At 30.8% G+C, this 22,984-nt stretch overlaps 6 protein-coding genes across 11 annotated transcripts in view; 4 read left to right on the forward strand and 2 right to left on the reverse strand.

The window, feature by feature from the left end:
* The first annotated feature begins 3,241 nt into the window (after positions 1-3,241).
* LOC128873511 (protein unc-50 homolog) lies at positions 3,242-5,223 on the forward strand. Of its 2 annotated transcripts, XM_054117138.1 has the most exons (8): positions 3,242-3,262; positions 3,477-3,552; positions 3,934-4,033; positions 4,132-4,283; positions 4,360-4,546; positions 4,673-4,803; positions 4,893-4,994; positions 5,064-5,223. In XM_054117138.1, exons 1-8 carry the CDS (start codon positions 3,257-3,259, stop codon positions 5,198-5,200), a joined length of 891 nt encoding a protein of 296 aa, XP_053973113.1. In that variant the 5' UTR covers positions 3,242-3,256; the 3' UTR covers positions 5,201-5,223. The 2 variants fall into 2 exon arrangements, with proteins under 2 accessions (XP_053973113.1, XP_053973112.1); XM_054117137.1 differs by lacking the exon at positions 3,242-3,262 and having other exon boundaries at positions 3,477-3,770.
* A 150-nt stretch (positions 5,224-5,373) lies between these two features.
* Positions 5,374-9,702, reverse strand: LOC128873504 (uncharacterized). The gene is made up of 4 exons (XM_054117121.1): positions 8,830-9,702; positions 6,520-8,663; positions 6,076-6,359; positions 5,374-6,004 (listed from the first exon to the last, which is right to left on the reverse strand). Exons 1-4 carry the CDS (start codon positions 8,890-8,892, stop codon positions 5,835-5,837), a joined length of 2,661 nt encoding a protein of 886 aa, XP_053973096.1. The 5' UTR covers positions 8,893-9,702; the 3' UTR covers positions 5,374-5,834.
* Positions 9,703-9,825: 123 nt separating this feature from the next.
* Positions 9,826-15,741, forward strand: LOC128873505 (egalitarian protein homolog). 2 transcript variants are annotated; one of them, XM_054117122.1, is made up of 8 exons: positions 9,826-9,965; positions 10,550-10,796; positions 10,879-11,063; positions 11,190-12,689; positions 12,797-12,877; positions 12,980-13,224; positions 13,348-13,733; positions 13,827-15,741. In XM_054117122.1, exons 4-8 carry the CDS (start codon positions 11,268-11,270, stop codon positions 14,186-14,188), a joined length of 2,496 nt encoding a protein of 831 aa, XP_053973097.1. In that variant the 5' UTR covers positions 9,826-9,965; positions 10,550-10,796; positions 10,879-11,063; positions 11,190-11,267; the 3' UTR covers positions 14,189-15,741. The 2 variants fall into 2 exon arrangements, with proteins under 2 accessions (XP_053973097.1, XP_053973098.1); XM_054117123.1 differs by lacking the exon at positions 9,826-9,965 and adding an exon at positions 10,131-10,332.
* A 144-nt stretch (positions 15,742-15,885) lies between these two features.
* LOC128873509 (bifunctional purine biosynthesis protein ATIC) lies at positions 15,886-19,203 on the forward strand. The gene is made up of 7 exons (XM_054117133.1): positions 15,886-16,636; positions 16,787-16,990; positions 17,086-17,374; positions 17,450-17,941; positions 18,023-18,415; positions 18,492-18,756; positions 18,830-19,203. Exons 1-7 carry the CDS (start codon positions 16,618-16,620, stop codon positions 18,947-18,949), a joined length of 1,782 nt encoding a protein of 593 aa, XP_053973108.1. The 5' UTR covers positions 15,886-16,617; the 3' UTR covers positions 18,950-19,203.
* Positions 19,204-19,300: 97 nt separating this feature from the next.
* On the forward strand, positions 19,301-21,475 carry LOC128873510 (cleavage stimulation factor subunit 2). Of its 2 annotated transcripts, XM_054117135.1 has the most exons (8): positions 19,301-19,502; positions 19,585-19,663; positions 19,758-20,329; positions 20,418-20,595; positions 20,669-20,695; positions 20,768-20,865; positions 20,949-21,148; positions 21,253-21,475. In XM_054117135.1, exons 1-8 carry the CDS (start codon positions 19,442-19,444, stop codon positions 21,370-21,372), a joined length of 1,335 nt encoding a protein of 444 aa, XP_053973110.1. In that variant the 5' UTR covers positions 19,301-19,441; the 3' UTR covers positions 21,373-21,475. The 2 variants fall into 2 exon arrangements, with proteins under 2 accessions (XP_053973110.1, XP_053973111.1); XM_054117136.1 differs by lacking the exon at positions 20,669-20,695 and having other exon boundaries at positions 19,303-19,502.
* A 16-nt stretch (positions 21,476-21,491) lies between these two features.
* LOC128873503 (tudor domain-containing protein 15) overlaps positions 21,492-22,984 on the reverse strand; it is a 232,036-nt gene continuing 230,543 nt past the window's right edge. For all 3 annotated transcript variants that reach the window (XM_054117118.1, XM_054117117.1, XM_054117119.1), the window contains 5 exons: positions 22,481-22,957; positions 22,329-22,422; positions 22,093-22,243; positions 21,810-21,969; positions 21,492-21,736 (listed from right to left, as the gene is read on the reverse strand). In XM_054117118.1, coding sequence (XP_053973093.1) covers positions 21,620-21,736; positions 21,810-21,969; positions 22,093-22,243; positions 22,329-22,422; positions 22,481-22,957 — 999 coding nt within the window. In that variant the 3' untranslated portion in view covers positions 21,492-21,619. The remainder of the gene's footprint in view (positions 21,737-21,809; positions 21,970-22,092; positions 22,244-22,328; positions 22,423-22,480; positions 22,958-22,984) is intronic.

Genomic DNA, 22,984 nt, shown 5'->3' on the forward strand with positions numbered 1-22,984 from the left:
AATCATACCTTTCTGTCTTCCTTCATTGTCTTGCATTATGATATCTTTATGTAATGAAAGTATATACTTTGTACATAAAATAATGGTGCACCATTTCTAGATATTAACATCGATTACTAAACATTGTGTTCTTATTTTTTGTAACTGGATTCGAAGTATTCTAAATTTATTCGAATAAATTCTCTATATTTTAACTAAAAGTACGCTTTTTATTATTTCAAAATGTATATGTCTTGTATTTAAAACATCGAATATATATTATTTCTATTTATGTATTTTAAGCCTGTGAATATTTATCACTGTGTATCACTATTACAGTTGTAACTACTACAGTGACCACTGATACTGATGAACATATGATAAATTATAACTTAACATGAGTAGAGTAATTTAATCAGTTACAAATTTATTATTTAAAATATTCGTGCAATAAAATAAGCACTACTCAAACGGCGACGAACACTATTATGTATATTTATAAACTAATTTAACAATCGAACATTCCCGACTAAAAACTTATTTGTAGTTATTCTGCGGTTTTCTTATATAACATAATATACAACGTATCAACGTCATGTACGTTCGATGGAAAATTATAATTTGTAAATATGATTTGTTTATCATAGTTGGGCACTGGACTACAATGTCTTACCTAAACGTTTATGAAAACATAGAAAAACATTATGCTAATATGTTCCATGGCGCACGTCTTAAACATTTACTCCGTTTTTTAAATAGTACATCTTTTGCATTATAAAAATGTTTATATGAAACAATGTTATAATAATCATAAAATTTATCATACCAAATTGAATCATTTATTTAAAAACAAATGTATCGCAACAAATGTAATTTATCGTGTCCAAGCGAAAATATTGATTAATTAAAACAAGTCGTGTCACACATGAAATTAAATGAAAGATTGTATTAAAGAGAAAGCCCGTGATCAAAATGATCTAAACGAAATGCTGATAATGTTACCATACAGTAATACAAAATGTAAGCGGCAATAATTATCTCTTCAATTACTTTGTCAGTTTATATGTAAGCAACGTTTAATGTTAAACATTCAATATCAGATGAATTTAGCTGCCAGTTTCGATGGTCATCACGTTCAATATGTTCTGTACAATTTGGAGTAACAATTACATGCATGCAAAACGCATAACTGTACACATAAAAAACTCAGACTTCAAAGTGTGGGAATTATGTTGCATCAACAAGAACGTTACAAACTATATATTCCATCGTTATAAAACAAGTCTCTGTATTTGGGTCCAAGAAAAAGCACTTACAACGTTCCTGCCGTTGTTTATAAAAATATAATCTCTTTTTTTTTATAATTTAATCGATTCTCTAGTATTGATAATTTCATGGTATCTTGTTAGAAACTCTTACTTTGAAATTCTTTCTAAGTAAAAACATCAACGATTTTATGTAATACTCATGAACAAATATCGATTGAAATATTTGATCGACTAGCCATCATCAGTGTCTCCGAGAGGAAACAAAGAACCGAGATTACTTAGTTACAATATCAAGTAAAAGATGCAACACGTTCTTTAGTCGTCTAAAGTATCAGTACCCGTTATTCGTTTTGAAATGAAAATAATATATGGGAAATGATCTCGTTGACTACCATTGTTGCTCTTATAATATCTTGTAACGCGTCATGTAATATCAGTTACATTGCAGACGAACTCGTTGTACGTTCAGTGCCTTTTGACATATGTATTTCTATGTATGTAAATCAATGAATGCTTTTGTATCTACCAATAATCTCTCAATTTTCGCTAAAACAAGTACTCACGATTAAAAAAATAATCTGTTAAAAAAGGTCTTGTATTCCATAGCGTTTGAAACAGAATGTTAAACAGTAAATTTGATCAAGCGTTGGTTTATTGTTTGTAACTACGAAATACATAGAGTAAACCAATTTTGAATCAAGGGTATTTACATATACATACATATACGCATACATAATTTAGCATTAGCGTGCTCGTTTTAAAGTGCATAACTTTTAAAGGTACACGCATATTTTTATAAATGTCGATATTGATACGATGATTTACTGTATACAGGTTGAGTCTCGTAAGACTGAATTTGCAAAAATTTCTGTTACTTTCAGTAATAAGGAAAAAGTTTGTGGGGGAAAATAGCTTTATTCTCAAGGTCTTAGTCTTTTATAATTTAAAATTACTGAAGTTTCTCTAAACGAAACAAAAATATTCTTTTATATCAATAAAAAAGATGCAAGGAGATGAACTCAACTGTACCATATGTTATACGATTTTAGAAGAAAGTATGGAAGTAGAACATGTTTGGATTGAGGATTTAGAATCAGAAAATGTAAACATATTTTCTCTGTTTTATAAAGTTCAACTTCGACTGAACATTGCAACAAGAAAAAAAACTAACGATAAATGGTTCCTTGATGTATTTCGTAACTTGCATACGGCCCTGATAGAGAGAGAAAGTCCAAACGTATGAATTATGTGTTCTCCCTCTATCTATTGAATGTAATTAATTCTAAACATAATTTACATACAAAGTTTTCGTCAAAACCAGACAATACGTAATACAGATGACCTCATCTCATTGTAACATTATTTTTACTTTAAAATAAACGTATATTGCATTAAATTAATTAAGTGACAAAGTCCCGAAAACTATGAGTTTGGAGAATACGTAATTTCTATCTTCAAATGAGACATGCTCTTTAAATATTCTTTGTAATACGAAAAACAATAAAATTATTTGCAATTTCAATCTTAGATGACTCATTCTGTATATGCGTGTGTATAAATATATACACACATGCAAACATGTATAGAAAATACGCAAGAACGATATGCGATTTGAGACAAATGATATATACATAGTTGTATCCTACAAAATATGGAAAGAAAAAACACAAAGCTATATATGTATTAGCTATACATATTAATTTGTGGTACAGTGATAAGTCGTAATTCAACTACACGCATACTTTTATGTCTGATGTATGAACATTTTCGATGTATCTGTAATCATATATTTGTACATAACAGGTTCGTTTGTTGCGTCCATTATGTGGTTAGAGACTACTTTGTACATAATATAAATACACAATGAATGAATGAATGAATAAATACATGAATAAATAAATATATAAGTGTACCGCACTTTATAAGTCAATATACATTCCTTTATCATTCGATAGTAATTTCAAATATTTCTACAGAAATTTACCTTTCTTAGAACTTAATATACTTGCATGTACGTAAGTACATGAGTAATGTAAATTTGATCAATAATTTCTATTAAATATAATTGAAAGATATGATTAGTGATATGTTATTGAATTATATTTATCGTAAATAAATTGTAAGTGCTCTCTTGCACTTATATTTATTGTTTTAATTAAATGGAGTAGAATAAACGTGGAAATTTTCAATGTATATAAAAATAGTAAATAAAAAAGGGGGATGTTTCAGGATAAAGCAGAATACACGATACGATTGAATCAGATTGACTGGAATCGAGCCAATAGCCACCGTGGCTCGATTAATTGTGATTTAAAAAATGCAGTGATGTTTTATATGCACTCGTCTCATCGTCAATATAAACAATTATTTAACACTGTTAACTGAATTGTTGATCAACGAAATTTATTGTAGACTGTCTCTACAAAATTCCATTATCAAAAAGTATATAAACATAACCTACAATAATGAACAATATGATTGATTGACAACTTTAAAAATTGTCTGTAACCGAAGAAAAAATAAGTAAATGTCGTTTAATGTCATATAAATAATTATTATATTTTAAGGATAGAAGTAATCGTAGAATATAATGTTAAAAATGAATCTGTGGTTATCACTGCAGTTTTCATTCCTTTTGATAGTGTTTGAAGTTTAGCAAAAGATTAATTGCTTTCTTTTTAAATAGGTTCTAAAATGAAGTATTCTACGTCGCCACGGGTAAGTAGGCGTAACTCTCCTGGTCCATCTGAATTAAGTTCAAGTTTACCAATGCCAGTAACTTACAGGTAAGAAGAAAAGAATTAAGAAATTTTAGATTAAAGAGAATTAAACATTTCTTTGTGCAATTATTACAATTAGTTCAAACAAAATAAATGTGTTTTAGGCAAGACTGCATGGGGGCTGCAACAAAGTGTTACAAATACTTGAGGAAATTATTAAAATTTGAACAAATGGATTTTGAATTTGCCTTATGGCAGATGATTTTTTTATTCATATCTCCACAGAAAGTATACAGAAATTTTCAAAGTAGAAAACGTACGTTATTCAATCTGTAGTCAATATAATTATTAAATTATTAACATAGAATCAGCAGTTAATGTTTTATTTTTAGAAACAAAATCCCAGTTTGCAAGAGACGATCCTGCATTCTTGGTACTACTAATGTGTTGTCTGTGTATATCTTCTATTGGTTTTACTATAGTTCTGGGATTAGGATTTTTCCAATTCGTAAAACTACTATTTTATATGATATTTATTGATTACCTTGCAGCTGGTCTGATAGTAGCTACAATATTTTGGTAAAATTTAAGAGGCATTACTATAATCAAAAACATCATTATAATAAATATTGTAAAGCGTCATCTGTAAATTCACATTGCATACGTTGAACATAATAGTAAAATAATAACTTGTCTTATTTGCAGGTTTATAACTAATCGTTATTTAAGATTTGATAAAACTCAAAATGTAGAATGGGGTTATGCATTTGATATTCATTTAAATGCTTTCTTCCCACCTTTAATCATACTTCATATCGTTCAACTTTTTTTTTATGGTGAGGTTAATTACATTACTTTTTTTACAGATTTCTTGTTATTACGAATGTAGTACTATTACTAATTTTGAAAAATAATTACCTTCTAGGTCTCATAAATTACGATACATTTTCATCACGATTTGTTGGAAATACGATATGGTTAATAGCTGTTGGTTATTATATTAACATTACATTTTTGGGCTACACAAGTGAGTACATGTCTTTAATAGTGATTGTACAAATTGTAGAATGATCTTATAACCACTTGTTTGTTTTAGGTATTGAAATACTTCATAAGACACATGTAATATTATCAGCATTACCAATAATATTACTAATATATATTATGACATTATGCGCAGGTATTAATATTAGTCATTTAGTTATGGAGTTCTATCATTATCGAGTTGTCTAAATAAAGTTTATTTTACCACAAAAGTTTACCTTAAATTATTGAACGGGTTCTAACCTACATTTTCATGTATATTTTGATACATTAAAATGTAGTCAATAATTGTTATTGCTGTATATATAACATTAAATATATATGTACTAGTATATTATTTTACCAAAAATTTAAAGGACTTCATTAAAGAGCATAATTTATAGGAAAAGTACACATTCTTGTAAAAAAAGTTTTTATTGAGTATACATTTTCTAATAACAAAATTTTATCAATAAAAGATTTATAACTACATATTATTAGAATGACTTAAATCTATCATTTAAAACATTTTTTTGTAGAAACACAACGCTTTTTTTAAATTAGTTATAAATGATATTATTATTCCCCTGACTTATGTACTTTCTGAGTATAAAATAATAACTTATACTATCATATATCAATTATTTGTACGGACGTTATACATAAGACTGTCTTTTCCAATTTGCTCTTAATCCTTTGGTTGTTCATGGATGGTCAATAAATATAATAATAAGTAAAACAACAAATATAATCAATGTCTAAACCTTAGCACCACAAGGATTAAGAGTTGTGAGAGTTATAAAATCATAAAAATTTCTATTTAATATACTAATATTACCGATCGTTATAAGAGTTTAGGCTGTTGCTTTAAAGTTGAAATATCTAGTATCTTACTGGGACAAGTCGTTCTAGGTGTTTGACTAAAAGGATACCGCTGTACTACAGGACTATTTTTTGGATTAGCAAATTTTAAATCAACCTTCGGAGGTGCTTCAACGTGTACTTTGCTAATATCTGTAAAACCAAAGAAGTAGTTCCTACATTCTTCAAGACATTTTTCAAATATCTGTTTAAAATTATTTTACCTTCTGTTGGAATATTATTCTTTCCTGGAAGTAATTGATATCTTTCTAGATAACGCATTGTAGCAAAAGACATGTTCGTGCCTTGTACATTGCTAACCATGAGATGTTTTACAGATGTTGCACCTTGTCTTTGTACTGCTAATTCAGCAAGCTGTTCATCGGATAGATATTTTAAAGCCAATGCTTTCATATGCATACTTGTGTTTGTTTCATTTACAGCACTCGTTTGTGTCATGTTTGCTTGATAATCCAAACGTGGGTAGAATGATAAATCAAATGCCATCCTTCCAAACAAATTACCAAACTCATTTATTAACTATTATATAAACTCGATTATTGAAAGTAATGTTAACTAAACTAGCATAGCCTCTAGAGTTAACAGTACTCAGATAATCGAGATAGCCTCATGTAATAATAATATAAAAATATAGATGGAAAACATACTTGTTACTATTGTTTAATTCTTTGTGTTCGGGATTTTCACTTAAACTAATTCCAAGTTTTTTAAGTTGTTCTAATGTAGCAACTTTTACAGTATCTAATGCTCTATTTTCGCTCTCGTCTTTTTCATTCTGATTTTCTTTTTTTTTATCTTGTTGCTGATCGTCTATAACACAAGAATTTTGTAATAGGTGATTTACTTGTCCAAGAACATTATTATAAAAAGTCCAGCCCACTTTGGAACTGCGTTTAACTTTTTCGCTATCGTCATCGCTGGAATACTCCTGCATTTCGATATGAATACTAGGTTCAGGAGTAGGGGGTGGTCTTTCATTTATTCTTAAATCACCACCATTTAAAATCATACTGTATTCAACGCAACTGCTTGGTTTAGCATTATTAACTTGCCCTTCTTTTCGACAATCCTTATAATAATTGGTTGAACTCTCTACAGAATTACTTGTTTTCAAAGTTTCGTTATTTCTTAGTAGATTTAACTTTGTATATTGATCTGTATTGGTAGGAATATTTGCTTTTCCAGGAATACAATTGCTACTTCGAGGTACATTGTAGTCTGCAGCATTTTGTTGTATTGTTTTTGCATTTTCATAATTCTTTGCTTCTTCTGTATTAATCCTTTCTAAATGCTTTTGCGCAATTTCAGGTTGATTTGATTTTGTAATTGTAGCTTTGCATAATTTTGGAGATTCAGATCTATGAATATCTGTTCCCTTCCTAATGTCTGTATATGGTTGTTTTTCTAAATCTTTTATAGAAACACTTGCATTTAAATTACTACTTTGTTGTTGACTAGATGACATATAACTCTCAGAGTCCTCAACTATATTTTCCAATTGTGCACTAGGTATTCGAGTAAAAGAATTTTTATACCTTCTTAAAGATTCACTGGTGTCATGCAAGCCAACATTATTGCACATTTTTAAATTTCCTTTATCTTGTTGGCAATCTTTTCTTTCATCTACATCTACTGTAAAAGGACTATTTTGAACAGTAAACTCAAAGCTTGTCATTACTCCAATAGAAACTTTTTGTTCCATGAAAGTCTTCCTTGACTGTGCTTCCGCTAATATCAATTCAGTCTGATTTAGATTTCCATGTTCATTAGAATTTTCTTTTTCTTTATCCTTAGAGGGTTCACATTGATATGCATGTCTTTTTATGTTTTGTGGTGTTCTAACATAATTAGAAGCACCTGTAGTATTATCATTACAAGTGGTATATACTTGATCCTTCTGTTGTATTTGAGATGAACAAAAACAATTTTTTCTATCTTGAAGATTTGCTTCTTGCATTTTTAATAACCTATCTACCTGTATCTGCAAAGATTTAATTTGCTCATTTTGACTGTTTATAATTTGTAATAAATTCTTGATTGTCTCTTGACTATCTCCATTTTGAGTAGGATAAGAATGAAGTTGTGGAAAAGGATATGCATTCGTATTAAAGTAAGGATACTGTTGACCTAAGTAATGTGGCAACTGAATTTCATTTCTATTCAAAGCATTTAAATTAATAGATGGATGTACAATTGGTTCATCAACTGAATTATTAAATGGTACTTTTTGCTGTTCACAATTATGAACTGTTAATTTTTTTTCATGCATTAATGGAAAATATTCTTTTTGATTAACAGTATAATTATCAATGTTAGTGCAAGGTTTTACAGTATGTGACATGTTCTGTTTCTTTTCAACATGTCCAGCATTGTCATTGCACATTTGGTAACTATGTTTGCAAGAACTATCATTATTTCCTCTATATGTTTGTTGTTCTTTATACTTTGGACTATTATAATAATCTTTCCTGGGATTATAATCTCTTCCTTTAGATTCTCTCGAAATATTTTGTGGAAGGTAAGGTTCTGCAATATAATTTTGATTGTAATGTACTTTCTGAGGTGTTGCGCATTCATTAACTTTTGAAACAGAGGATCTACGCAAGTAATTTTGTTCTTTCCATGCAGAATAGGATCCATTAGTATTTAATGGAGATGAAACATTGTTTTTTTGTATTGAACCTTTAGGTTCTACAGTTGGCGAATGAAAACCTTTGTAATCTGTAGTTCTGCGATTTAAACGTTCATCAAATACTAAAGAAACTTCAGGAACTGATGGTACTGTAAAGCACTAAAATTATAAATATTAAAACGTATATTTTTTATAATGTCATTACTCTTCCTACAAAACATATTTTAATATTTTTACTTTTATTTAAGTAGTACTGTAAAAGTAGTTCTGTATTTGAAATTATTCGAAAATTTATATTTTATATTTTATTTAAAAGACAACTTACGTCCAGTTTAGAAGCAGGTTTCGGCGTAATTCGTGGTTCAAATTCATCTTCAACGTTATACATGTTTTAAGCTAAATTAACAACTTTCAAGAGCGGAGTTACTTCATTCATTCGACAATAATAGACTTTTATCATACTTATACTTTTGCTCCACTGGAAACTAATTTCAAACAAATTTGTATAGTTGACATATCATTCGAAATAAAAGTGTAGCCAACATAACGCAACAAATTGATAGTAAACAAATATTAGGTGTTTTTCTATACTTCGTCCAAGAACCTCGAGTAAAACACCAAGTGACTGTAATAGATTTTATTGGTCAACTTGTGAATGCCCAGTCAGGAGATATTCTAAATATATTTTTATAAGTTCTCCTTTATTGACTATTTTTCAATCAAATTGTAATTATTACACATAAATAGCAAGTTGTATAACTTCTAATTTATTAGAACTTATTTAAAGTACAGCATCCCGCCATTTTAGTTTGTTATCAGTCACGTGGGTTTTATTTACGAAAGATTATCTTTTCGTTGGTTAAAATGAAAATAGCTGTTTTTAATTTGCAATAAATCGAAAGTATGCAATTGTATTTCACAAGTATTTCAGAAGAAAATGATAACTGTACAACGAATACAATACATATTACTACTAGATTTGATGATTTCGAAGTTTTTTCATTTACACCTATTCTACCATATTCTATCGTTGTTTACTGCATTCCTTAGAAAATGCGTTTCTATAGAGTCGTATTATATAAGATATGCATATACTTCTATTTACATATTACAAATATGACTTGTAGTGTGCATATGTTTGTATATATGTACTTATACATGGTTTTCTTCATTCTTCATTGATTACTTCATTCCATGCATAGAAATTTGTTACTAACAAATACAAATATATCGAAACAAAGTGCATTAAATCATTGATTTTAAATTCATTCTGAATATAAATGAAGGTCAGCCGGATTTGTTATCGTTTTTTGAGAAAGGTATTTTCCTCTTTCAATACTCCCTCTTGTGTCTGTTTTACCAGGTGAGGGATTAATTGGATATGCATGTAAATGTAGACTGATATATTGCACAGTGCACCACATTGGCGGATAACTGAAATTTGACTACATATTAGGCAAGGTATTAGTAAGCCCTTAATGTTCTGTATCTAATTATTATTGCTAATTTAGAAAAAGTCAAGCTTAACGTATATTATATAGAATGTATATGTCGAGTTCAATAGTATTTGTTGGCGTGGTATTTTAAATCTATGTCAGAGTTGTTTGACCTGCGATATCTTAGAATTCAGATATCGTCGATCCTTAATTCTATATTCGATCTACCTGTAGTTAAGCGGAATTTTATTTGTCACAGATAATTTTCATACTGGTCAATGTCAAATTACACAACGGTTATTACAGACATATGTCTTACAATACAATTTGCATTATAACCAATTAGTTTCTCGCAAAATAAAATGGTTAATATTTAAATTCATAACACAAAAGTATGTGAAAATTTATGAAATATCCATGTATATTATAGATGGACAGGTTTCTTCCCAGTTGTGTTCAGATATTTCATGCAATATTTTCTTCAATTCGTTAAAGTTTGATTAACGAATATTTTACCATTTAATGCTTAGTTTTTATTAGCAATAATTAGTATTGAATGAAGACTTTGTAAATATGTCTATTAATGTCAATACTTCATGTTTTTTTTAGGTTATGGTGATCATGATATTATACTGTTCTGTGTCTTAAAGAGAACTATTAGTATTTCCAAATTATGGTCCACTGAGACTGAGTGCTCGAAATGGCTACCTAATTCCCATTTTAAAATTATTATTAATTAACTAAAGTATTCTACAAGAGAGGAAAAGGAAGACTTTATAATGTTTGTAATATATAGGAAGTGTATGATATTGATAAAATAGAGCTTGCCTCTAAAAGAAGCTTAGCTATTTGCAAGGTTTGTATTCGCTCACAATTAGTAAAAATAAAGTTAGCAAGGGTAGAAATTAATTGATTGTAATTTCTGTATTTAATTTTAGATACAGCTTTTCTTTTGTTATGGTGGCTATGCAATTGTTTATTTTTTGGAATTTAATTAATAGATATTGAAACAAGCATCCTTTTTCCATGAAAGTATTACCAATGTGGTGCTTATAAAAATACATAATAAAGGATGGCAATATTTCTATACTTTTATCCTTAATATTTTATGGTTATTATAATGGTAAATACATGTGGCTTGGTTACATATTTATGATATATAATAAGATTGGTATGATTGATCTAGAACAAAATTTGAATGGTGATTGGAGCTAATGAGTACTACTAATCTTTGTAATATTATGTTTAGGACGTATCATGACATCATTCTTCAGGGATTGTAAATAATAACAGTACATATATCGGATGCAACATATAAAGTAGAAAGATGGATAGTTCCGAGTATGAGACTGTACGAAATATGACACTTTTATTCTTTTTCGAACTCCTTGTGGAAAAAGGTGGGCCACGCACGTTGCATGATTTAAGCTGCCAGTTCGGAGCTAAAGGATTTACTAAAGAAATGCGCCAAATAGCTGGCGGATCTCAAAGTGGTCTTAAAAAGTTTTTAGCTCAATATCCTATGCTTTTTCTTATCGACGGCGATTATGTGTCTGTAAATACGTTTCAACAAGTTGTAGAAGAAGAGAATGGATGTAAATTAGGTGGCAAACGTGATTATGCGCGAGAGGCTGTAGAATATTTTACAAATAAGTTGCTGCAATATGGAGTTGGCACAGAGGTACCAATTAAAAGCCTTTTGGGACATCGGTCTCAGGCCTCTCCCGAAGTTAGGCATATTTCTGGCCAACATTACAAAGAATTTAGGGATTTTCTCTTAAAGTATCCTGATGCTTTTGTAGTTACCGAAGATGATGTAATATTAAAGCAATATGAAGGCATGAAACCAGAACCTATGTTAAAATTAGAACCAGATATACCTATGGATCCAGATGTTACTGCAAAATTATTAGATTTCCTTTGTGATCGCATAGAACATAAGGGTCCAATTCTTGTGGATCAAATGTTCAACATAGTCAACGATAAATTTTTTTATGAAAATTGGACTTCCATATTTAAGACACCCCAGGATTTATGTACATTTGTAAAAATGTTCCCAGACGCATTTCATGTTCAAAGCAATTTGGTAACATTAATTGGAAGACCTAAATCTTTTACAATAGAGGCAAAGACAAAAGCAAAACTTGCAAATTCTATACGAAGCCAAAATAGTACCGCGAGTCAAACCACTACAAATCCACCTGTTCAGTTGAACAGATGCGAATCAAGCAATACTCAAACATTGCAGCAACCAATTAATTCAGAATCTATTAGTACTAATGTAATTAATCAAGTTGATCCTGTACAGAGTCCTTATCCTCAAGGGAATGAAAGTAATAATAACTCTCCTCCGGTAAGCTTACAGCAACAAACTTTAAAACAGAGAATAAATACACTTGTGATGAAGACTTTGGCAGATAATACAGAGAAAGATCGCAGTTTGCAAAATGTCCAAATGGGGGATGCATGGAAATTAAAAGTATTACAACAAGCTAGAGTAATTGTAAATCCAAGGGAAAGTCTTCAAATTATCGAAGATATAATAAATCCTCGTAAGCTTCCCGCTGACGGCAAAATTGTTGTTTCGCTTGACTGTGAAGGTATAAACTTAGGAGTTAAAGGAAAAGTAACACTTATACAAATCGGTACTATGTTTGGACAAGCATATGTATTTGACCTGTTTACGTGTCCTACTCTTGTACAAGCTGGGGGACTTCAAAAACTTCTAGAGCACGAAAATGTTATTAAAGTAAGGAATAATAATGTTGAACATTTTTCCGTGATTATTTCCATGACTTAACGTTTAAAATTTGTTTTAACTACTATATACATATATATATATATATATTATTTCAGGTAATTCATGATTGTAGAAACGACAGTGTCAATTTGTATACACAGTTCAAAATTTTGTTAAACAATGTTTTCGATACGCAGGTATTTGATTTGTAATTATTAAGTATTTTTCAAATATATTTTGAACTACAAAATAATGAAAATATTCACTATTTGAGGAACAAATTATGTTTATATTTGTAGGCAGCTCATGCCGTGCTTCAGTTCCAAGAAACAGGTAAACCTGTATATAAAGTTAAGAATGTTAATTTGAATACACTATGTGATCAATATGGTGCTCCATGTAATCCATTAAAGGAACAGTTAAAAAATATTTATCGTAATAATCAAAAGTACTGGTGTCGGCGTCCACTATCACGAGACATGCTTATTTATGCTTGCAGCGATGTTTTAAGTCTCGTTCCACATATATATGTTGCTATGGCTAAGTATGATTTACTTGTATATTACGTTTCGTTAAATGATAATCACTTTCAATCACTTATTCGCATTTAAATAAGCAAACATTGAAATATTCTTTGTTAACCGTTATTATTTCTTTTTAATGTTAGACTTATAAAACCAGAAATGCAAGCTCTGTTTGCTGAGCTCTGTGAAGAGCAAATTCAAATGCACATTCAGCCTACAAACGTAAAAACACGTAAGAAGCAACGAAAGGTGGAAACGGAGGTCGCAGACTTGAAAAAGAGAATGGAAGAAACAACTGCCAAAAACATTGTACTAAGTAATCGCGAAATACGTCTTTTACGTTACTTAGATCTTACCGAAGATGAAAAGGAAAAACTGAAAGGTAGTTACAAAGTTGCAAGGAAATTGGAGAAACTTGAGAATATGGGCCAAGATAAAGGAGATAGCAGCGACGACGACGACGACGATAAAGTTGATGATACCGAGTATCATAGTATGGAAAGTTATACCTCTGAAAATTCACATTCTGGTATATTGTTCTGCAACTAATAATCACTTAATACTATTTACATCAGTGTTTCTCAAACTGGAGTTCAAAATATTTCGATGTTTCCATTTGTAGGTGGTATACTTTCACCAAGAAATTCTGATACTCCTAGCCTTACAGAATCAATGCAGATGGTTGACGAAATACTTTCTGATGAACGAATGGACCGATTTGAAAAAATCGAAAAATTGGAAGCAGTACTTTCAGCTGTTACTGGTTCTGCAGCCATCGATCAGTTTTCTTCGAGTAGTGTAGACGCTTCTCCAACGAAGTGTGCGTGTTCGTATCGAGATAGAAACAAGAGTCCACGAACAGATGATAACATTGGAAGTAGCGTGGGTTGCCAAACGTATAGTACAGGTGATATAGTAATTACCAAAATATATCTCACAGAGGAAGACCAAGAACGTATAAAAATGAATACATCAAACAAGTAGATGTCATATGTGGAAGTGCCTGCTGTGCAAGTGGTAGAAACAATGTTGCCATTACTACAATTTTAATGAAAAGACGAGTGGGCGACGAAAAATGAAAGAAGTAGTTAAAAATTAATCTATTTTACCTAATTTGACAAAATTGTAATATTCAGTTACATCAATCAATTAAAATTGAACCCTAGATACATATATTTTTCCAAATCTGATGCTATAGTAATCAGAATTTAGGAAGAATTTGCTTCTTATAAAAAAAATGCAGTATTGTAAAATGTTTACTTTTTAATAGATTACCTTTCTTTGCAGGAGTATAAGAAAGAATTAATCAAATTATATAGTAATACGCAGTTACAAAACAATATTTCTTTATTAACAAGAATATTTAATGAATTAAAAAACACTAATGTTGTTTTTCTGTATGTAGAATATTTTGCTAATTTTTAATGTAATTCGTATCAAGAGGAAACGATAGAATTGCGTTATACGCAAGAAATGTTTTGTTTTTGCATAAAGTGCTGCATTAAAATCACTGTTCTATATCATATACACTTTCGTAAATGTATACAAAACACTTTCTGTTTCATTAAAAAATATTTTTGATAAAGTTCATCGTAAATAAGTACAATAAGTGCAAATACGTATAATGGAATTTTACACGTTTAATATACCTAATTTTCTTATAGTCATATTTGTGCCAAGCTCTAACACGATATATCATGTGCAATTACTAAAATAGTAAGAAAATTTTGCATATTTATTATTCGTTTTGACAATAAATAATATTTGCAAACTACTCGTTATTAGAGAAATCCATTTTAAAAGTGACTATACATATATGTATGTATTACAAGTGTACGTATTTTACAAAAATTTATTGCTAAATAAGCACAGGTAAATGTAATTATATTAAAATACAGCTGTTTTTAATGCAATACTTTCCAAGACATGATGTAATGCATCTGTTTAAATATCATATTTTCCCTTCTACCAGGTGAAAAAATATCTGGAAATCGTTATTTGTAAAAATGTTTGTTCAAGGAAGTTGTAGAATACACATCAATGAAATTTTTATCTTCGAAATAGTAGGATGGTAATTATTTTAATAATCCGTTTACATTGTTTTCTTTTTTTATAAATAGTTCTTTATAACTAGAAAATTACATACATTTCTAAATACAGCCCCATGACTGCAGTATATCTTAAACTGTATTGTTATTGCAAAATAATTGTAAACGATGCATTTGCATGTTTGTTCTTTTTAAGATCAATAAGCTTGTTGATATTATCCAATATTTATTATCACACATACTGGTATATTTTCTATTAATTTCTTTTTAAAGATAATGCTGGTCAATACAATATTAACAGTATAAACTAGAGTCAAGTGCCTTATTTGTACTAATGCATTTAAGTCGTTTTAATTTAATGCATGATTAATTTAAAAAAAAGTGACAAAACTATTTTACCATCAATAGTAGAGAATGTTGTTAAGAGTAATTAATTTATTGCATTAAAAAACATTGAAAGACGTGCATAATAAATATTTTGTGAAACTAGTTAGTTTCATTACATAAGGTTTACACATCAATTTTGCCAACAAATATTCCTGTATCCTGTCCTTTACATCCTTAAAAAAAGGGTGACAGGCTTTAATCATTCATAATAATGATAGATAATAATTCATAAATGGAAATTATTTCAGTAGCGAGTTCTGGAAGAGTTGTGCTAATCCATATAATGGAACGACAATTTTGTAAAAATTAGTTAGAATTAATGCGCATTTTTAAAATAAATTTATACTTAAAAAATTGTGAAACATTTTTAAGTGTATATAGCGAATTCTGTTCCGTGTTTCATTAAATTATATCGTTACGAATAACTTAAATTTTTCCATAACGAAATATCTTCTTCAACAAACAATTATTATTTCAACATGCAATTATTTGTCTCAAGGTTGAAAACCAATGCTTTCAAATGTACGTAATTCGTTATCGCAGTTATTCAAAGTGTTTGCGTTTGAACATGATTTGAATTGAAGTTAGTAGTTTGCGAGTTCGATTTTACAAAACATCTGTAATATAGTATTGTGCAATTTATCGTGAAACCTCTTGTATCGTTCGAACGTGATAACATTTGATCCTCGAGACCCCCGCAAGTTACGAGATATTTTGAATTTTATGCGCATCCGTAAACAATTATGATTACGTGCTTGTGGTAGTGTGCGAACTATAATTGGAATGGAGTTTCAATATGTAGATTGCTTCATGGTTAACCACTTGTTGAATCTCCTTCATAGCGGCTTGTAATAGTTGGTAGCAGTTAGTAGTCGAGCGCGCGAATTGTAGCTTTGGTTAGTTAGTAGGCACATTTCGTAGACACGTTTAGATTTCTAAAATTGTATAATCTTTTGGAAAGATAATTCTAGAAGCATAATGTCTGCAGGAAATTTAGGTAAGTTTATAGACACAAGATAAATTTATTAGAAACGGATATACATTATAAATACTACAGTATAATATTTTATAATTTCTAATATCATTACTACAACATTTACACTTATTACCTAATATTATAAAGTTACCTTATTTATTATATTTTCAGCCCTTTTAAGCGTTTCTGATAAAACAAACCTTTTGCCATTTGCTAAAAGATTACATGAGTTAGGTTTAATCTTAGTTGCATCTGGTGGAACTGCAAAATCCTTGAGAGATGCTGGCCTTCCTGTGAAAGATGTTTCCAGTATTACCGGTGCACCTGAGATGCTTAATGGAAGAGTAAAGACTCTTCATCCTGCTGTGCATGCTGGTAAACATTACATGTGTTTAGCAGTAACAATTACCTTAGATTTATATGTATTTTTGGCTTTTGTTTGTGTTACAAATACATTTTGTATATCACAGGTATATTAGCTAGGCTCACAGAGTCTGATCAAGAAGATCTTCGCAAACAAAATTATGACATTATTAGACTTGTAGTGTGCAATTTATATCCATTTGTAAATACAGTTTCAAAACCAAATGTTACTATTGAAGATGCAGTAGAAAACATTGATATTGGTGGAGTAACTTTGTTAAGAGCTGCGGCTAAAAATCACGGTAGAGTGACTGTTGTCTGTGATCCTAGCGATTATGATAAAGTTGGGAAGGAGATGGAAATGTCTGTTAGCAAAGATACCTCTCTGGAAACTAGGTATATTGTATATTGAAATCATATTTGAAAAACGAATGCTCTATCAATTTGTTTTAATATTTTTTTTATTTTTAGACAAGTATTAGCACTTAAAGCATTTACTCATACAGCAGAGTATGATAATGCTATCTCAGATTATTTTCGTAAACAGTATAGCGCTGGTGTTTCTCAGCTGACATTACGATATGGAATGAATCCACACCAAAAGCCAGCTCAAATTTTTACTACTTTGGATAAGTTACCACTAAGTGTAGTAAATGGTTCTCCAGGTTTTATTAACCTCTGTGATGCATTGAATGGTTATCAGTTGGTAAAGGAATTAAAAACAGCTCTGAATTTGCCAGCTGCAACATCTTTTAAACATGTTAGTCCAGCTGGTGCAGCAGTCGGTGTGCCATTAAATACTGTACAAGCAAAACTATGTCAAGTAGATGACTTGCTGGATCAACTGACACCATTAGCCAGTGCTTATGCTCGTGCAAGAGGAGCAGATAGAATGTCAAGTTTTGGAGATTTTATAGCATTATCTGATCCATGTGATGCAATTACTGCTAAGATCATATCTAGGTAATAGATTACAGACTATAGATATAAACTCTTTTAGGTCACATATTTATTATATCAATCAGACTATATTCAAAATTTTAGAGAAGTATCTGATGGCATTATTGCACCGGGTTATTCAGAGAGTGCCCTTCAAATTTTGAAGAAAAAAAAGAATGGTGCATATTGTATTCTTCAAATTGATCCCACTTATGTACCGTCTCCGATGGAGCGCAAAGTTTTATTTGGTTTAACTATGGAACAGAAGCGTAATGATGCGGTGATTAATAAGGATACATTCGCCAATATAGTAACTAAAAATTCGATGGCTGTTTCCGACTCCGCTATGAGGGACTTAATCGTAGCTACCATCGCAGTAAAATACACGCAAAGTAATTCAGTATGTTATGCAAAGGATGGACAAGTGATTGGAATTGGTGCAGGGCAACAATCGAGAATTCATTGCACAAGACTCGCTGGCGATAAAGCCGATAATTGGTACGATATTTATAAATGAGTAATGTGCTCCACTTTTGAAATGTAATATCATGGGTATCGTTGAACACTTTTTAAGGTGGCTTCGTCAGCATCCTAAAGTTACCGGTATGAAGTTTAAAAAGGGTATAAAGAGAGCAGAAATTTCAAATGCTATCGACAATTATGTAAATGGAACTGTAGGAAAAGATATGGATGAATCTGCTTGGGCTGCTATGTACGAAGAAGTTCCACAGAAGCTCTCAGAAACAGATAGATTGGAATGGATCAAAAAGGCAGACAATGTAGCTTTGAGCAGTGATGCTTTCTTCCCATTCAGAGATAATGTGGATAGAGCCAGACTGGTATGTTGTTATTTTTTTACATTGCTCTACTTATTTTTATAAGATATTTTGTAAGAATGTTCTTTAATTACAGAGCGGCGTTAAATATATTGCTAGTCCTTCTGGTTCTACAAACGACGAGGCAGTGATCCAAGCCTGTGATGAACATAAAGTTGTGTTAGTTCACACTAACCTGAGATTGTTCCATCACTAAATAAAAAAAAATTATGATTTAACAAATACCATTAGTTGGATCATTGGTTTATCATCTTGAAATTACATTGCCATACATTGTATTGCGAAAACTGTTTTGCCAATACGTAGTTGATAAGCATATTTGGAATATCAAAATTTCATCATTAAATTTTACGAAGTTATCACACTTATAAGATACATTGTAAAACAGAAAACATATTTTTACATGAAATATTAAGTTTCTTTATGAAAAATATATATGTATACGTAAAATTGTTTATTAACTCATTTGTGTTAATTATTAACCCTTTAGTTAATACTGGTACTGGTCTTAGTATTAGTGGCGCCATCGGTAGCAAAACGAACATGTACAGTATATTGTAGTGGTATAAAGCAGGGCGGCTTACTGAGCGTTATGTACTTGACGCGAATCGTGTTTAGTTTGTTTTTCATTGATAGAAAGACGAGTAGTATCACAGTAATAGTAAACAAAAGCGAATAAACTACAAAAATGAGTAATTCAACTATTTCCGATCAATCCCTCATGGACAAGTCCATGCGAAGTGTTTTCGGTAAGAAATATTATCGATTAATTATTTTTTTAATAATAAGGATGTCGGATAACCTTCAAATGCATTTAATCTATTTTAACAGTCGGGAATATCCCGTACGAAGCCACAGAAGAGAATTTAAAGGATATTTTCAGTGAAGTTGGACCAGTACTTTCTTTCAAGTTAGTTCATTATTGAATCTATATGAATCTATTTAATTGAAGGTTCTAGTCATTTAATATTTTAGTTGATTAAACTAATAATCATTTTACATAGATTAGTGTTTGACCGAGAAACGGGTAAACCCAAGGGCTATGGCTTCTGTGAATACAAAGATCAAGAGACAGCACTCAGTGCTATGAGAAATTTGAATGGTTATGAAATTGGCGGAAGAACTTTACGTGTCGACAATGCTTGCACAGAAAAAAGCCGGATGGAAATGCAAAGCCTTTTGCAAGGACAGAATACTGAAAATCCATATGGAGAGGCAGTACAAGCTGATAAAGCACCAGAAGCTATAAGTAAGGCTGTTGCATCTCTGCCTCCTGAGCAAATGTTCGAACTAATGAAACAAATGAAACTCTGTGTACAAAATAATCCTAATGAAGCACGCCAAATGTTGCTCCAAAATCCACAACTGGCTTATGCCTTGCTGCAAGCACAGGTAGTGATGAGAATAGTCGATCCACATACAGCAGTTAATATGTTACATAAAGCAAATCCAATTCCAAATGTGTTAGCACCTTCCGATAAACCAGCAGTGCATCCTATTGTACCGCGAATCGAGGAACCATGGGCTGTAGCACGACCTGCACCGATTGTAAATCCTCCAGCACCAATCTTTGCTGGTAAGATTAACCGAATATTTTGGAACAATAAATGAACTTGACAAAAATTATAAACCGAGAGCTTTTAAGTAGTATAATTTTATAACAGGACAAGATGTCGATCTACGCGCATTAGATAGACAAATGGATCCACGTTTAGCTAGAATGGATCAAGATCTACGAGGACCACCACAAGTACCACCGCCAACACCTGTTAGTGCGCCTCCACCCGTATCCGCTACCGCCGATTCCAGAGGATTAAGCACGTTCAATAGTATTGCAGATAAGTTAGTATTACTTTCACATTATACACAATTTTTGAATTAATATTGTAATTAAAATTCACACCGTTTTTTATAGCGCTCTTCCTGTTGAAGGAGTTGAGAGGTTCCATAATCACTTTAGATAATTTAACGAGCAGTTACATTTAAGATTACTTTAAAAATATGTCTTTTACAGCTTTTGCCGCGATCCAAGAACAGATAGATTTGGCAGAGATCCGAGAGATCCTAGAGATCCAAGGATGCCTATCGATCCGAGAATTACGAAAGCCAATCGTAAGATTTTTAAGTCTTTAGTTATTACATTTATAAACTATGTTATTTTTCTATATCTACAGTGTCTGATGTTAATTTTTTAGCACCAACGCCAATCGCAGCAACGGTGGTACCAAGACCTGTGGCTGCACCTATTGTTGCTCCACCTACAAATGTTGTTGCTGCCAATGTAACAGCTCCTGTAACCACACTCCCAGCATCCACAACATCTGCAACTTCGAGACTGATGGCAGGCATGTCATCAGCCGGAAATATACCTAGTGGGGCATCGGATCAGGAAAAAGTAATGTATCAAATGAATTTATATAAAAATATATAAAAATATTACATAATTATATGAGTACAATATATGATAAATAATGGAAATAAACACTAATGTTGTTACAGGCTGCATTGATAATGCAAGTATTGCAATTATCGGATGAACAAATTGCTATGTTACCACCTGAACAAAGGCAGAGTATTTTGGTACTGAAAGAACAAATCGCAAAAAGTACGCAACGTTAATTTGTAATTGTATGTTTTAAATTTTCACACATTTGTAAAAATGATGTAATCGTAACATGTACCCTTGATCTGGTATGAGTCAATAAATGTTTAAAAACAATAACTTTTTTGTGCAAGTGATAAATAAACCAAACAATAATATTACAATAATAAACATAAAAAAACCTAAATCATTATTTGGAGCTCCGTACATTAACGGCATGAAAAAATAAATGTTTATTAGTTAATCTATAAACAACGCAGTTCGTTAATACTTTTTCAATTTAATTTGAAATAAACCATCTTCGATAAGTGTATGGTACAGAAGTTTTTCACAATTCTTGTCTTCGTAAAGTTCAACACATACGATATCATCGTAGACTTCCTACAACACCCAATTTTAATAGTTAAAATTGATGAAATAATTACTGCAATAAGATGTAGTACAATGTACTTACCTTAACTGTAGCTATGACATGTTTACTGTACATCTGTTCTATTTGGGATATAAGAATACTGTAATTTGCCGATGCAACGATTTCTATGTTCCATAATGTACATTTAATCGCCATTGCTGGTAAATCTGCCCATTCCTCTTTTAAGATGTACAACTCACATCTTTTATGTGAAGGAAAGAAAAAGTGTATAATAAAAACAATGTTATTTTATTAAGAGCAATATCAGAGTAATATCCCCAGTATCAATAACTCTTTTGGAAAAATATATAAAAGCAATACTTACTTTTCAGAATTTATTGTTCTGTATTCATCGTTGCCATAATCGATATATAGCAATTTAATTTCAATATTTTTTGTATTTTCAATATGTTCAGTTTCTACCACCAAACATCTATACCATATGCCGTCATTGAATTCCGCACAACATGGTGTATCTACAGATATAGAGATAGTTTTACAGTGCATGTACATTTTTAGGAGAATAGAAGTTTAATGAATTTGTTAACAAGTAATACTCACTGGGAACAATGCTTGTGATCATCGGTTGTTTGTATGCATTTTCTTGTAAATCACTCATGAGATTCTCATATTGTTTATAATAATTATTTAAAATCTAAAAAAAAACATTAAAGATAAGCATGAATCTCAAAATAAGACGAAGGTTGACGTACCGGTTCATGTTCATTTTCCTTTAATTGTGCAAAGAATGTGATAGCACTAACACTACAAGACAGTTCAACTTCAAAGCATTTTACTTCTTGCAGGACATCGATCAACTTATTATTAACTGTAAGGTTTTCAGTAGATGTGACGTGAGGTGTCGAAGAAATTACATTCTTTGCTTGGCGCCAAGAAAAATTTTCGATATCAGTTGTGGTGCAGCTTTCATTTTCATTTATTGCATCCGTATGTGGGAGTAATACAGAACATCCACTGATAACTGCATCTTCCACTATTTCGTCATCTAAACAAGGCAAATTGAAATCATCTTCTATAACTACGTCTGAGTTATCCGTCGTGGATAAATCTTTCCCGAATATATCGCCATCATCGAAGGGTTCAATATTCATTTCCCATTCATTAATTAGAAATGATATCAAATTGCTTCTTTGTTTGCAGAACTTATTTGGTAATAGTGTTATAGTAATCTGAAAGTAAAAAGATGTAGTGTATTT

Source organism: Hylaeus volcanicus, chromosome 3 (genome assembly GCF_026283585.1).
Source record: "Hylaeus volcanicus isolate JK05 chromosome 3, UHH_iyHylVolc1.0_haploid, whole genome shotgun sequence".
NCBI lineage: Eukaryota > Metazoa > Arthropoda > Insecta > Hymenoptera > Colletidae > Hylaeus > Hylaeus volcanicus.

Excerpts from the sequence above, each read along its gene's own strand:
- LOC128873504 (XM_054117121.1), bottom strand. The coding sequence starts at position 8,892 with ATGTATAACGTTGAAGATGAATTTGAACCACGAATTACGCCGAAACCT. Across the intron at positions 8,664-8,829 it reads AACCTGCTTCTAAACTGGAC|TGCTTTACAGTACCATCAGT; the intron begins GTAAGTTGTCTT and ends TTATAATTTTAG. Across the intron at positions 6,005-6,075 it reads GAATAATATTCCAACAGAAG|ATATTAGCAAAGTACACGTT; the intron begins GTAAAATAATTT and ends TTGGTTTTACAG.
- LOC128873509 (XM_054117133.1), top strand. Across the intron at positions 16,991-17,085 it reads TCATCCTGCTGTGCATGCTG|GTATATTAGCTAGGCTCACA; the intron begins GTAAACATTACA and ends TGTATATCACAG. Across the intron at positions 18,757-18,829 it reads ATGTGGATAGAGCCAGACTG|AGCGGCGTTAAATATATTGC; the intron begins GTATGTTGTTAT and ends CTTTAATTACAG.
- LOC128873511 (XM_054117138.1), top strand. Across the intron at positions 3,553-3,933 it reads CCACCGTGGCTCGATTAATT|GTTCTAAAATGAAGTATTCT; the intron begins GTGATTTAAAAA and ends CTTTTTAAATAG. Across the intron at positions 4,547-4,672 it reads ATAGTAGCTACAATATTTTG|GTTTATAACTAATCGTTATT; the intron begins GTAAAATTTAAG and ends TCTTATTTGCAG.
- LOC128873505 (XM_054117122.1), top strand. The coding sequence starts at position 11,268 with ATGGATAGTTCCGAGTATGAGACTGTACGAAATATGACACTTTTATTC. Across the intron at positions 12,878-12,979 it reads ACAATGTTTTCGATACGCAG|GCAGCTCATGCCGTGCTTCA; the intron begins GTATTTGATTTG and ends TTATATTTGTAG. Across the intron at positions 13,225-13,347 it reads ATATATGTTGCTATGGCTAA|ACTTATAAAACCAGAAATGC; the intron begins GTATGATTTACT and ends TTTTAATGTTAG.
- LOC128873510 (XM_054117135.1), top strand. The coding sequence starts at position 19,442 with ATGAGTAATTCAACTATTTCCGATCAATCCCTCATGGACAAGTCCATG. Across the intron at positions 20,330-20,417 it reads TCCAGCACCAATCTTTGCTG|GACAAGATGTCGATCTACGC; the intron begins GTAAGATTAACC and ends ATTTTATAACAG. Across the intron at positions 20,866-20,948 it reads GAGAATTACGAAAGCCAATC|CACCAACGCCAATCGCAGCA; the intron begins GTAAGATTTTTA and ends TTAATTTTTTAG.